This window comes from Poecilia reticulata, chromosome 15 (genome assembly GCF_904066995.2).
Source record: "Poecilia reticulata chromosome 15, P_reticulata-male-v2, whole genome shotgun sequence".
In the NCBI taxonomy this organism is placed as follows: Eukaryota; Metazoa; Chordata; class Actinopteri; order Cyprinodontiformes; family Poeciliidae; genus Poecilia; species Poecilia reticulata.
The window spans coordinates 9,325,727-9,339,669 of record NC_088844.1 but is presented as its reverse complement, the minus strand read 5'-3'; the positions used below and the strand labels follow the sequence as shown (position 1 = coordinate 9,339,669).

At 39.4% G+C, this 13,943-nt stretch overlaps 1 protein-coding gene across 1 annotated transcript in view; it reads right to left on the bottom strand.

Moving 5' to 3' along the window:
* camk2g2 (calcium/calmodulin-dependent protein kinase (CaM kinase) II gamma 2) overlaps positions 1-13,943 on the bottom strand; it is a 62,597-nt gene that overhangs the window by 12,157 nt on the left and 36,497 nt on the right. Inside the window, exons 8-15 of the mRNA XM_008428756.3 lie at positions 13,234-13,317; positions 12,661-12,755; positions 10,315-10,437; positions 9,602-9,685; positions 9,449-9,491; positions 7,830-7,889; positions 4,530-4,570; positions 2,112-2,195 (exon numbers count right to left, since the gene is read on the bottom strand). Of these exons, the coding sequence (XP_008426978.1) occupies positions 2,112-2,195; positions 4,530-4,570; positions 7,830-7,889; positions 9,449-9,491; positions 9,602-9,685; positions 10,315-10,437; positions 12,661-12,755; positions 13,234-13,317 (614 nt within the window). The remainder of the gene's footprint in view (positions 1-2,111; positions 2,196-4,529; positions 4,571-7,829; positions 7,890-9,448; positions 9,492-9,601; positions 9,686-10,314; positions 10,438-12,660; positions 12,756-13,233; positions 13,318-13,943) is intronic.

The following is a 13,943-nucleotide window of genomic DNA, read 5'->3' as shown; positions in this document are numbered from 1 at the left end:
ATGCGGCTACATCTCCCTTCCTTTACAAGTGGTTTTTATTTTGAAGGGTCATCCTCCGGAGCAGGGCTAGATCTCCACCCAGCAGAGCTTCAAGCTCATTCACAAGGAGCACCACTTCACCGAGCTCCTCGTTCATCATTCATCTTAAATTAAATGTCTGCTTTTTCCTCCTGGCAGCAAAGTGTAAAATAATAAAAATTCAGCGTCTTGCACCAGCCCTCCTAAAGTTATTGGTCTGCAAAGTGAGCCTGTTTGAATTGTGAGGATGCATCAGAAATCTGCACGTCGGTTTTGATGCCCACGCTGTTGGTGCGACGACGACTCTTCCTCAGTCTGGACCTCGGCCACAGAAGCATTCGGCACAAAGACGTTCAAGAGCTCCGAGATTCAAGAAACACACAAAACACAGTATTCTAGATTAGTTGCATTTGTGTGTGGTTTAATTTAGCACTGGACTCAACCTGGGAACATGCAGCCCCTTCACTAACGTGGGATTAAAGAAACGTAGGCTTGGACAGGAAATGGGGGAAAGGACACCTGTACAGAAAGCAACGTCACAAGAATAAGTAACCCAGAGGTTTACTGCTCATGTGACGTTGCTGACTAGAATTGTATTTGAACTGCTTAAAATTTTACTAAAATAATGTTTTTAAAAAGTCCTGACTTTGGATCGGCTGTTTTAATCAGTGAACTCATCGTATGAAGTCATGTTGAAGGGAGAGTCAAAGTGGTCACTTTCAGTATCAATGATACTTTTAAAAAGTTGTTTAACAGGGAATCATATTCTCTCCATCTAGCATTCCTTCAGGCTGCATAACGCAAGTTTCTGAAGAGCTAAGAGGAAGGCTAACCCTGTTTTAATTTTTTTTTAATCTCTCTTTATCAGGAAAAAAAGCCTTAACTTGAATTTCTAGGAAATAAACAGAGAAACAAAGCTAACTATGCTAACCGCTAATAGATGATACTTCATTATTTTAAAATATTTTTGAATCTTCAAAGGATAATTCCCAACGGTGTCATATTAACATTTGAAATTATTTTTATTTAACCAGGAATGTTTCCCGTGTTTCCTCTGGTATTTGAATCATTTCTCTGACGACAAACTCTAAATCTTTGAGCTTTAAAGAACTCTCTTCCATAACCCTAATTTTTAGCTCCTCCCATAAATTCTCGATCAGACTGGGCCGGTTCAAAACAACAGCGTGAAGAAACAATATTCAGGTTATTTGCTTAAGAGGGAAATCAACTTGTTGAAGCAATGCAGATTTTAGGGCTAAGCTAAGGAAAAAAAAAATCTCTCAAATGTTTGTTTTAACCATCTTTTAAATGTCTGCTACAATTTGAACGTGTGTACACAGCATGAATAATTAACTCCTAATGTGCTTTAAGCAACTGACTCGGCTTCCTTTAGTTGTAAAGACAAAACAAAAACTAATTTCAGTTTTATCAAATTACAAATTTCTCAAAATGGCCAAATCTCCATTTCTCTTGTTCAAGAGCCACTCGATTTCATTTTGGTGTTAAAATCTCATCTATAAACACAGGGGCTGCATCCTCCTGCAGTTAATCCATCACTCGACTTATCAAGCTCTTGTTGTACCCAGAAATCCTCCTTAATTTGTTTTAATCCAAAAAAAAAAAAACACTTTGCCAAAACTAGTAACACTCAGGTTACACATTTTGGGCATATGATACTGACCCAGGTGAGCTGGAGAGAACTTAACTAAAGTATCTGCTGTAAACTTAAAATGAAAAGTAATTTGTCTGTGTCTGTGTGTGTGTGTGTGTGTGTGTGTGTGTGTGTGTGTGTGTGTGTGTGTGTGTGTGTGTGTGTGTGTGCGTGCGCAAGAGGTTTGGGTAAAACATGAGCCAGGAGAAACAGAGCAGCTGTCCAAGTGTTAAAGCCGTCCAATTCTCCACCAGCACCACAAGTTGTCGGGTTTTTTTGTTTTTCGTTTGTTTGTTTAGAAAGAGAGGCAGAGAGGACGCAGACAGAGGAGGTTTCACTCAACACAGGGGGCGACACAGAGCAACGAAACGCTAAAACGAAGGAAAACATGAAATGAGTTCACAAAAAAGCAACGGAAGTGAACGTAAACAGATGTGGGTACCATTGGCGCGGACGATGACATGCTGCTGTCTTTGGTGCTGCTGCTGCTGCTTACTACACTGTTTTTACTGTTGTTTCCCTGCGACTGGGATCAAAGAAACACAACACAGACTGACTCCCGCTAAAGGCGTTCGGCCTCCAACGGGAGCCACAAGGAGCAAAACAGGAACAGAGCTACGACGCGGCTGAGCTACACACTCGATACGCTAACCCTGCACGTGTCGCAGGAGGTGCGCCGAACGTTTCTCCGCTGCTCAGTGCTATGAATCTACCTCTGACTTATTTTGGTTATACTGAACAGTAATTTGTAAACAATGAAAGGTACCAATAAAAGGTTGAGGAAAAAGTGTAGAACTCGGCACAAATATTTTAAAACTGAGACATTTATATTTTGCCTACAGGAAAAAAAAAAAAAAAAGTTTGGCGTCTGCTAGATGGACGAAAGAATAAAAGAAAAAGAAAAATGTTCAAACAAGTTGAGTTCATCTCTCAGGTAAAAAAAATCAAACAAAAAAAACAACAAAAACAAATCTATGAATCTGAAATAAAGGTGCTAATAATAAACCAGTGCAGGTCTGTGCATGCAGTGAAAGGCCTTGATGAAGGCTCTTTAATCGCAGAGAGGGATGTGTTTATGTCAGGCGCGGTGCAACAGCATGACCTTGACTGAAAAATATCACGGTTTCACTGATTTTTTTTTTTTTTTTACCAAAATGCAAAAGAGAAAATAAAGTGCACATGATCTAATGGCTTTCGTTTATGAAAAGGAAAAGCAACATTAATTATTACTGCGCTAAAAGAACAAAGTGACTATCCAATTTTAATAGTCAGTGCTCCTAACATTCACAAACCAGGGGTGTCCAAAGTGTGGCACACGGGCCAATGTGTGGCCCTTTTGGATCATTTTGTGGCCTCTGAACGCAATTCGAGACATTTTAACGGTACGCTTTTCGTTGTCATTTTAAACATTTTGAATGCTTACCTTGTTTGCATTCAGGTTTGTAACCGGCAAAAATCATACAAAAAAAAAAAAAGAAACATCCATAAAGTACAAGTTGAATGAGTTTAAGCACCGTGACTCCCAAATTGGAGTTAGAATAGGTTTGCTATAATAACTCAGCGGAAAATTAGGAAATAACACATTCTGCTCGTCAAGTTTTGAATTATTGTATTTAGAGTGTTTCAGTATGTAAAAAGCACTGAAGGTTGTAATTTACTGTAGAAATGCACTGAACAAGCCCTAAAAAGCTCAATTAAATCTGAAAAAGTATAGCATTTTCCAACTATTTTGCACAGGTGACCAAGACAGCTGTTTTCACAGGACAAAAAAAACAAAAACAAAAAAAAAAGGGATGAATTCTCAGACATAAAACGCAAAGATGATACAATCAAAATGTAAATACTGGGACAAAGGGGGACATGGTTGTAAAGGTGTAGAAAAGTTTGCAGCAAGGGCAAAGTTTCATATCTGTAATGCTTTTGGATTTAAGTTTTAGTGGTTAGCAGAAGAATCACAGTCTCGGCATGTGCCGTTTGTCTGCAGCTAAAACGGCATCATGGGACCAATATGGTGGCAGAGAGGGAGGGAGGGGGAGACGTACAGGTGTTGGATGTAGGAAATCCAACAGGAAAAGAGAATTAGAAGAAGAAGAAGAAAAAAAGACAGCGGAAACATCTTTCCCCAGAAGGAAAGAAATTTTAAAAAAGCAAGCAGGATAACCAGACAGAGGTAAACTCGAAAAGAAGAAAGGAGGAGGGAAAAAAAAGGCCCAGCCAAAACAAACAGAGGCGATCTCACCATCAAACAAACACTTGAGCTGGACTTCCTTTTCTGACAGACGGCAATGGAAAGGAGGAGGAGGAAAAAAACAAAAACAAAACAAGGAGTCATCGGGAAACAAGGAACGCATCAGAAGCAGTTAAAAAAAGTGAAGCTGCCAGGTTGATCCCGGGAAGAGAGGAAAAACAAAACAGCTGCACAAGCTTACAGAGGTGAAAACGTGAGAGAGAGAAATACTAAAGCTGTAGAGGAGAAAAAAAACAAACAAAACTAAAAAAAATAAAACAAAAAAAAATACAGGGAGTTAATATTAGAGAGCAAATGTAGGGAGGGTCCAGAAGGGGAGAGGTAGGTGTCTAATGTTTAAATCGCTGTGTGTAGCAAGAGTTTTATTCCGGCCCTGGTGATCATGGCGCTTCACCGCATGCACTGACTCTCACTCTCAGTCAACATGAGAGATTTTGTAAATTCTGGTTCAATTTTAAACGTAAACACAACAACAACAAAAAAGAGCAACTAACTCTACGTAAAGAAACCAAGCCCTAAAAATACACAATATAAAAACGCATTTCTGATAAATACAGATTCAAATCAGAGGAGGAAATCACTGTGCGCCCCGACGGGGCTCAGAGAACTTACCTTCACGCCGTCCGACTTTTTGTTCAGTAAGGTTTTGCACGCTGAAAGAAAGTAGGACAAGGAGACGAGGACAGTGTGAGACAGCAAGACAAAGCCGAAGACGCGAAAAGTTCACGTCGCGTTCACCTTTTACATCAGCAAGAACACCGCGGGATGGATGATTACAACAAACGGCACGACAGCCGCACCGCAGGGGGCAATCAGTCTAATGAAAGACGCTTACGAGAACGGAAAGGTTCCTGTGCGTCAATTTAGAAGTTTAATCACTTTTTTAGAATCTTTAAATATACATTTTTAAGGTTTTCTTACAGGAGGCAGCAACAGCCTCACTAAATGTACTTTCAGCCCTTTTTTTTTTATTAATCTGCCACTTTTTTTCTTCTTCTTTTTAACTTTTAGATGAAAACGAAAAGTTAATCAGTAAAGTTGTGACATGATTTTACAAGGTTTTTAACTCATTTTGCAAATTTCTATTTGTCAATTCCGCATCTTAAAATGTACGCAATGAAATTGCGTTATAGCAAACAACATTTTAATAATTACATTTTGTTTTTTGTTTTTTTTACATTTTTATTGTAATTATAACTCACGGTTTATAAATTCCAATTGTTTCCAATAATTAGTGGCCATTATTTACAACCAGATTAAAATATTTTGAACCACCGCAACATTTTGTGAAACTTTAAAGACTTTTTTTTTTTTTTTTGCTCAGCAGAAACCCCAAAAATACAGCAATGATCATTAAAGGTCTATTTGTTGAGCTTTTTTTTTCATACCGCATTTATTCTACCTCTAAGCATTATCTTTCAATCCATCATAAACTCAAAGAAACATGAACATTTGGAAAGAAAACCCCTAAAAGGATTCATTTCTGGTTCAATTTGCCATGTCCATGAAAGAAGCAAAAGAAAAAAATGTTTCAAACTCAACCAGATGTGCTCATGTTTCTTCATGTAAATTTCCAATGGTACCGACATGCAAACTAAACATGCAAAAACACACGGCCCTTAAATAAATCTGAAACATAAAGCCGTATTTGTGTTAGTCCCGTCCCGGTGAGCCTCCCTTACCTTCCGTTTGCAAAGAGGTAAGGAGAGCAGAGGAAGAAGGAAAAAAAAAAAAAAAAACAGTGACGCGTTTAATATCTGCATCTTAAGATCTGAGCTCAAAACAGGGGATAACTGCAGGGATGAAGAGTCGGGCTTTCACTTCAAGTGAAAAAGCTTCCTGAGACCATTTTCACTCGAGTGGTTGGCTCATGCAGCGCAGCATGCAGTAACATCCACTTCAAAGTCTACACAGCAAAACGCTGAGGAGGGACGAAACCTCCGGAGCGCCTTTAGTTTCAACATGAATCTGACCTCGATTCAAAAGCAGCGATTGATCACATTATATATATATATATATATATATATATATATATATATATATATAGATATATATGTAGATATAGATATATGTATATATATTTATATATATGATTCATCAGAGCTAATGGGGAAGCCTGCTATTATCAGAAAAGTGTGGAGTGCGTATATTCGGCTTATTAGCAAAACAAAGACTGCACCTGTTTGTGATTTCGTGTCAGGTCTGGTTATTAATAACCCAGCAGCTTATGGGTTTCTCACTGAATACTGTACGAATCGACATCTAGAAAAAATAAAAAAAAAATAAAACTTCAGCTGTCGACAGCTGAAGTGACAGAACAGCGTTATTCAGAGAAGCAGCCGAGAGGCCCCTGGTAACTCCGGAAGGGCAGCAGAGAGTCGGCGCTCCGGTTTCAGGGAATCTGTTACGTTCCCTGTACAAATCTTTTAGGAGAAGCGTTGAAAGGAATTTTTAAAAAAGAAACAAACAAACAAAAAAAAACTAAATAAAAATGCTGTTGCAGTTTGCCACAAGACAAACAGCAAACAACTGCACTACCTCTGAAAAAAAAAAAAAAGACAGAGTGGAAATTTATCGCTGTACCTCAACCTGAGCCCACTGCCACAGTGGTTAAGCTTGGTGGTGGCAGCATCATGCTACAGTGATGCTTTTATTTGGTAGGTTTGGAAACTTTGATAAGAATTCAGGTAGAAAACTTGCTGGAAGCTGCAAACGACTGGAAACGATATGGTTCAACCTTAAAAATACAGGAAGAGCTACCATAGAAAGCATATTCATGTGCTAGAATGGCCCAGTCAAAGTCCAAACAGAAATTTAATTTAGAATCTATTATGAAATTAGCTTTTATTTTATTTTATTGAACTATTTTGCAAAGGTTCTGGGTAAGAATTTCTGTGCCTCTGTGATTGTATCGTGGTTCCACAAAGGTGGCTGAACACAAAAAGCACGCCACACTTTTCAGATTTTTTTTCCATTTAAAAAATAATCTAAAAACCATGTGTTATTTCTCTTTTACTGCACACTTATGTATTGTTTTGTGCTGTCTTACTCCCACTATGCAATTTTCCATAAGCTGACACAAATCTCCCGCCTGTTTTTTTTTTGTGTGTCTTTTTTCTTTCTGATGACGACAGAAGCGCTTTGCTCGAAGCACACAGACGCCGCCAGGCTCCGTTTTAGCTTAGCCCACCAAACGCAAACAAGAAAGCAGGCAGAAGAGCAGAGACGACGAAAGAAAAACGGCCGACAGGAGAAACACTTTGCATTCTGTTCATCCAGTTTTCCATGCAGGATGCCAAACTGAAAGTCCTCGAGTTGGGAAACATGCTTGGCTGCCAGAGCCATGCTGCGGGAAGGTGGCAGCAAGCAGGCAAGCAGGCAGGCGGGCGTCGGTTCTCAAACGAGTCAAAACCGCTCATGTTTTTAGTTATGTTTAAAATATAAAAGGCTTTAGGGTGAAAGAGAGCAGCAGCATCCCTTGCGTTAATGCAGAGCTGATGCTTCGATAGGCAGCAGCTGGAAGGAGGTCAAAGGGTCATGCTGAGGGTGGGAAGGAGAGGAGGGGGGGAAGGGGACTTCAGGTAAACCACTGCCGCATTCTGCGCAGGAAATGAAAACATCCTGACCAGAAAAGGAGGCGCGCTCGTTAGAGCGTCAAGAGCAGCAGCAGCAGCAGCAGCAGGAGACCCGAAAGGTCAAGAGCCAAACTTCAATCTGCGCTTTTCCATTTCTGAGCTCGTGTTTGAGTGTGTGTGTGAGAGACGCCTCTGTGCTGTGATGACCACAGTGCATCCGCGTGCAGGCAGCAGGCGGAGGCAAGGGGTTCAGGGTGGAGGGGGTTAGGGTGGGGCCTTCAAGCAGCCGCATGCCGGCAGTCCAAATATGAATCGCACTCGCGTCTAGCAGACGTACCTTCCTGAGCCATTGCTGCCGTGCTGGTGGTGGCGGCAGGGCTGGTGTGCTGCCGTCCCACTATCGGACAGAGAGGGGGATTCCTCCAGTTACAGTTGCGCTCGGAAGTTTACACAAGCCTGGCAAAACGTCTCATTTTCGCCACATTTCTTTCCCCCAGAGAACGTGAATGATACAAAAGTTTTCTTTCCCTTATGATTAGTTGTTTGGCGGAGCCGTTTTGACGTGTAACTCTATATTGTGTTGGCTCTTTTCAAGTCGCAGTGAAAACAGAAACTACCCAGATGACTCTGATTGGCTTGACCCCTTCCACCTACGTCATTCTGTCGTGTGGTAAAACCTGGCGTTGAAGGCAAAAAGTCTAAAGGTTATTATTTAAGATGTTCCTAAAGCTGAGGTTAGGAGACAGAGATAGCCTGACCCAAAGTTCAGGTCAGGGAAAACAAAAAAAAAAAAAAAACTGATTTGCTCGATGGCCAGGGCTTTTGCGGCGCATTTCAGAATCCTACAATATTTGCCCTTGACTCACGCTGCAGTTACAACAAGCGACGAGACGGAGCTGGAAGACGTTAAACAAAAGCTGAAAACAGGAGAGGCTACACTGCTTACTTAGATGGTGGCCTAAAAACGAAAGCGGTAAAATCTTAATTAAGATAATACATTTTGTCGAGCTCAGGTGTATGATTGAAGCCGACCGTTTCGGGTCGAACCAGCTTGGATACTAAACTCCCTTTCATAATAATATCACGGTGGAACATCCAGGTGCATCACTTATTTTGACTCCTGAGTTCAACAAAGGTAATCGCTCCAAGCAACGTCGATTCAGACATTTTTAGGTGTGTGTGTGCCAATAAATTGCAGTTATTACCTTTTTTTTTTTTTTTTTTTTTTTAAAGATCAATTTTAATTACATTGTCCTGCTGATTCTTTGATAATACAACATGCAAGCATCTGGCTGGAAGCTAGAAAGCAAACCAATCACGTTGCTGGTCACATCCCTCCCCATGTGTGTATGAGGTAAACTCTTGATCAGGGGCGTTTGGGTACTTTCTCTACATAAACCTCTGAGCACCACTTCACTTTCTACCATAATGCATTTCATCGCACAGAGCGATCATTGAGTTTCAACATTTTCCAAGTTTCACTGCAACACTCCACTCTCTTTAATTGGAAGTGAAGCAGCAAATGGAATAAAACACTCAGAGTTTAATTGCATAATCTGATTATTCCCTTATATGGAAAAAAAAAAAAAAAACTTTAAGTGATGCAGAAACGCATTGAGTCTGTTGTCTTCCGTCTCGTGGTTGACAGTAATCCGCTGGAGCCGCGTTGCTCGTGTGAAAGCATGTAAACACTGTCGATAGCATTAGCGCGTCGGCCTGCCAGGCCATCATTCAGCCCGCAGACTGGACGTCCAAACACAGCCTGAGCTCTCAGTGATCGAACTGCTTACCGTGACGAAACCTAAGCCTACCGTCCCAAAGCGTGAAACGGAAACCGTGCCGTCAAGAGGAGGAAGACAGCAGCAGCAGTGCAACGCTGACGTCTTATTTGCCGTGTACGAGGTTTGCGGCTGTTTTAACGTGGGCAGAGCTTTAAAAAGAAATCGCCGAGCTCACCTGAAAAATTCCTGGATACCAGCATTGTTGTGAGAATAGCTCCCTGTATTCAAGACAATCAAAAACATAAATAAATAAATAAAATGTCATACCTTGTAGGCGTTTTTTTTTTATATATCTGAGGACCTCAACACTAATCATCTCAACACTCGCCTTAAGTTTTCTCCTGGCGTTGAACTTGCGCAGACATTCAACGGTTTCTTGACGGTGCATCATGGAGGCAACAGTGGAGCGTTGCTGCGTGTAGAGAAGACGTGTTATTACAGACGCATCCACATTCATGAAAAACATCCCTTAGATGCAGACAAACAGCAACTTCTGTGACTTCATGGAAATAAAAAGGAAAAACATAAAATAACAATAAGACTGTGTCCAAGCCAAATAAACTTACAACTATCGTGGCGACGTTGTGTAAATGAATCGTCACAAATGGCATTCGAGATTTTTTGCTCCCGTTTTTAGCTTTTCACCAACACATTTGAAGAAACAGTCACCCAGTGATACTGGGAAACGCTTGTTTTAGTAACATAAATAGACCGTGGTGAAAAATATAAAGTTGAGTGTCGTCAACTGCTCACCAGTTCTGAGCTGGTGGCACGAGAACAGGACCCTGAGGAACTCCACATGTAATTTTTTTATTTGCTCAGATTTATAATCTCTGAATGACTCAAAAATAGCCCTTATTTGTTAAATAAGATCTGAATCAGTCTTGTACAGTAGACTGAAAATCATTGAACAGATTTCTTTCTCATTATAGAGAATTAAATTGCCTGTTTTTCCCAATCACTCAAAAAAATAAAAATAAAAATAAAAAATAGAGCTAAAGCTCCTGGAGGTCTTTCCTCGGATGTGAGAGTGCGACTTACACAGACCCATGGATGCTTGAGGGCCTGGTCAGCAGTGATCCTTTTGGCAGGGTTAATGGTCAGCATCTGATTGATCAGATTCTTGGCCTCGGGGGTCACCGTGTCCCACTCTGGGGACGGAAACTGAAAGGAAAACGAGGCAAAACGAGGCAGTGTTAAATAAAATATCCATCATCAATAAAAATGGATGCAAGTTCATTAATGTGTCCTTTTAAAAATCAGGCTTCTTACTTGTGACCTTGTAAAGTTTGGTCTTTAGAATTCATGGAGAAATAAACAGTAAAATCCTAGATATAATTTTTTTTTTTTCATTTTGGCATTAGTGAATTATGACAGCCTAATAGTTTTGAATCTATTATGACACAAATGGAGAGGAAGAGAAATAATTGGAAACGATTTTTTATGAAGAGCCTTTTACAAAAAGGTTTTATACTATACATGTTGTAAAATGTGGTAAAAAAAAAATAAACAAATGCATACAAAATTTAAATATAGAAGTTAAAAAATGATAGAGAAAAAAATATTACGGGTAAGTAGAAAAAAAACAAAAAAACAACCTCGTTCTAACAAAGTTAGCTGCTAGTCACTGAAAAAAAGAAAGAAAAAAAAAATTCAAAGTATCTTGTTGACAGAAATGTTATTCAAGAAGTGTAAATAACTGGGTGCTTGCCTCAGCCACTTTATCTCGTTTTATGCACAATCATTAGATGTGGTTGCTTCAAACTCTGAAAATTAACACAGGCAATAAATTCTCCTCTCCCAGAGGATTGTATGATCTAATAAATATGCTCATTGCTCTGTGATGGAGCGTTTCTTCCCTCTACAACAGCATGTAAATCCTGCAGTAACAAGCAGAGAGTAATTAAAACCTAAATTTACATTTCTACATCACTCCCAAGACTTAAATCCGAGCTTCTTAGTGGACGTGACTTGTTGTGCATGCTTGATTGTTTTACACCACTCGGATCATTAAGATACAAATATGAAATGACGTTAAAGTTTTGTCGGTTTTCAGGCTTCACAAACAAGACTTTATGGGTTTTAGTTGACGCAACTTTTGATGCTTACATTTGAATTTCAAAAAAGAAAACGCCAGGAAGTCATAACGGAGTTCACAGGTGTGAAATTAATGCTTTTAGAGCAACATCTTTCACTAGGCATTGCTGAGCAAATAGTGTAACTCCAGATAACGTTGTGAAGCCAAAGTGGAGCTGGTGAGCTGCGTCTAACTCCTGGAACCAACTTTATACCAACTTAGACATTGTTTTAGTGTTCAAGTCTTCACTACGACGCTCTGCAGAGGAATTCATACCAGGGATGTCGCATTGATTTGTGGACGCACACGTTAAAGGTGTGAGTGCATCAGAACAGCAACACCGCCCGTCTGGGGATAAAATTTACACCCATCGGTTTTCAGGTTTAATGCATCTATTAAAATTTATCCATTAACGACAAGACAATCTACAATTTCAAAAAACACTTTCCACCCATTTATTTCAGGGGGTCATTAATGTCGTAAATGTGTAATTGTTAAACAGTACAGACCAAGCGGAGCAGCGACGGTCAAGCCAAATTTGCAGTACTGTAATCCCGCCACATGTTGTGCTATCAGAAAAATTCCAACTTTCTGGAAGGGGAAATGTTGCGCTTTCCAGCCAAAATCGGGTTATTGCGGTAATTTCACCTCCTTCGTAACAAGGAGTGAAATTAATCTGAGGGGCGCTCTTTTAACAGACGGTAAATTGCGAAAATAACTTGCTAGATATTGATATTGCTAGATACAATTGTTATGGATAAATAGGCAAAAATATTAACTCACAGGACATTTAAAGAACTGCGTACAATTAAAATAAGCAAAAATATCTAAAACTTAGGTATTGTTTAATTCTTCAGTACCTAAGGCTGCTCATCGACGAGTGCCGGCAAACAACAGAAACGCCAGGTAAAGATGGTGGAGGCGCTGAAAATCAACATGCCAGCTAATTTTAAATTAGTACAACTTACAAATTGCACATTTGAGACATAAAAATACTGTAAACGTGGAGGTCCGCCTTCAACAGCCTCAGGTTCTGACCCGTCTTTGACCAGGAACTCCAAAAGTTTTGAGCAACTTTGTTCATGTCATCCTCAGCATTTCATGTACAAATTCCAGATTGTTCAGCTTTCCAAAGTTCCCAGTCTTTTCTTTTTACTTCTTAATATAACATACTAAAGTTCATAACACATTTATGGAGTTAATGTTTTGCAAAAATGTGAATAATCTTGCAAATGAACACAGCAGTAAAAAGGTGAGAGATAGAGGTTAGAATGATACTGTAATACAAAACTATGACAAGTAATACACACATCATAGGCGCCAGCTTTGATCTGTTGATACAGTTTGTGTTGGTCCTCATCCCAAAATGGAGGGTATCCCACTAGCAAGATGTAGAGGATCACACCTGGAACAATTCACAAAAAACAACACAAAAAAAGTAAGTATATTTATATTAAAAAAGCAAGTGAAATATAGTATTTCGTAACGGCCCTGAATGGCAAACATCAAAAGTTGGAAATGAAGAAAAAAAATCCATGTGGCTTTCAGAACCATCAGACACAACGGTTAAGTAAATGCAAGACTATCAAATGATAAATGAGTCCTCTTTGAATTTATACAGAATTTAAAAAATACTTTCACGTTTAAAAAATTCAACAACCTAAAAGCTGGAAGATGAAATGAATGAGTTTCACTTGAACAGTGCAGGATTCCTTGTTAAGTTTCATCAGATGGAAGGATAAGACTGAACATAAATAAATAAAACAAACCGACATGAAATTCATGGGAACATGAAGTAAAAAATACATTCAGTTTGAGATGAATGGGCTGTGTGTGCAATCTGAAAATAAATAAATAAATAAATAAATAAACATTTTTCTGACCACATGCCCAGATGTCCACCGGCTTGCCGTACGGATCCTTTCTCAACACCTCGGGCGACAAATATCCTGGAGTTCCAGCGAAACCTGTCAAAGACAAAGCCATCTCTGTGGAAACCGTTTCAAAGAAAGCTAATAAAAAAGCTAATAAAGCTGGGGGGAGATCAATAAGTCTGTGGGACCAAAGGTCCTTTTGATAAAATACACATTTCTCATTTTTCCCATGCAAAACGTGGGAGCTGCTGTGTAATCTAATCTCAATTTTGCACCATCACCTGGACAGAAATTTTCAGCAAGAATCGACAATGCACAGGTGAGTCTATAACAATCTTATCCCCACTGCAAATTTTTAGATTTAAAAATAGATTTGAAAATCAGGTGTAGTCTCAAACACATTTGACTCAACTAAACACAACCTGCACTGCTTAAAACAGGTGTGCTTAAAATAGAGCAACTCAAATAAATGAACAGTAGATGGTGTGTACGGTTTTTCCAAAAAACGTTCAGGAAAAAAAAAAAAAAAGAAAAAATCCTCGACTTGTACAAACAAACAAAATGTTCCATGAGGAGCAGCTAAAAGTAAAATCCACAACTTTAAAGTTAAAAGGAGAGTGTCTGTGTATCATAGTTGCAAACAGAGGACGCCATCAAGGACAGCCATCAGATTTCAGGTGAAAGTGGGCAAATAAATTCAAGTACCAGCAAGTGGGAGG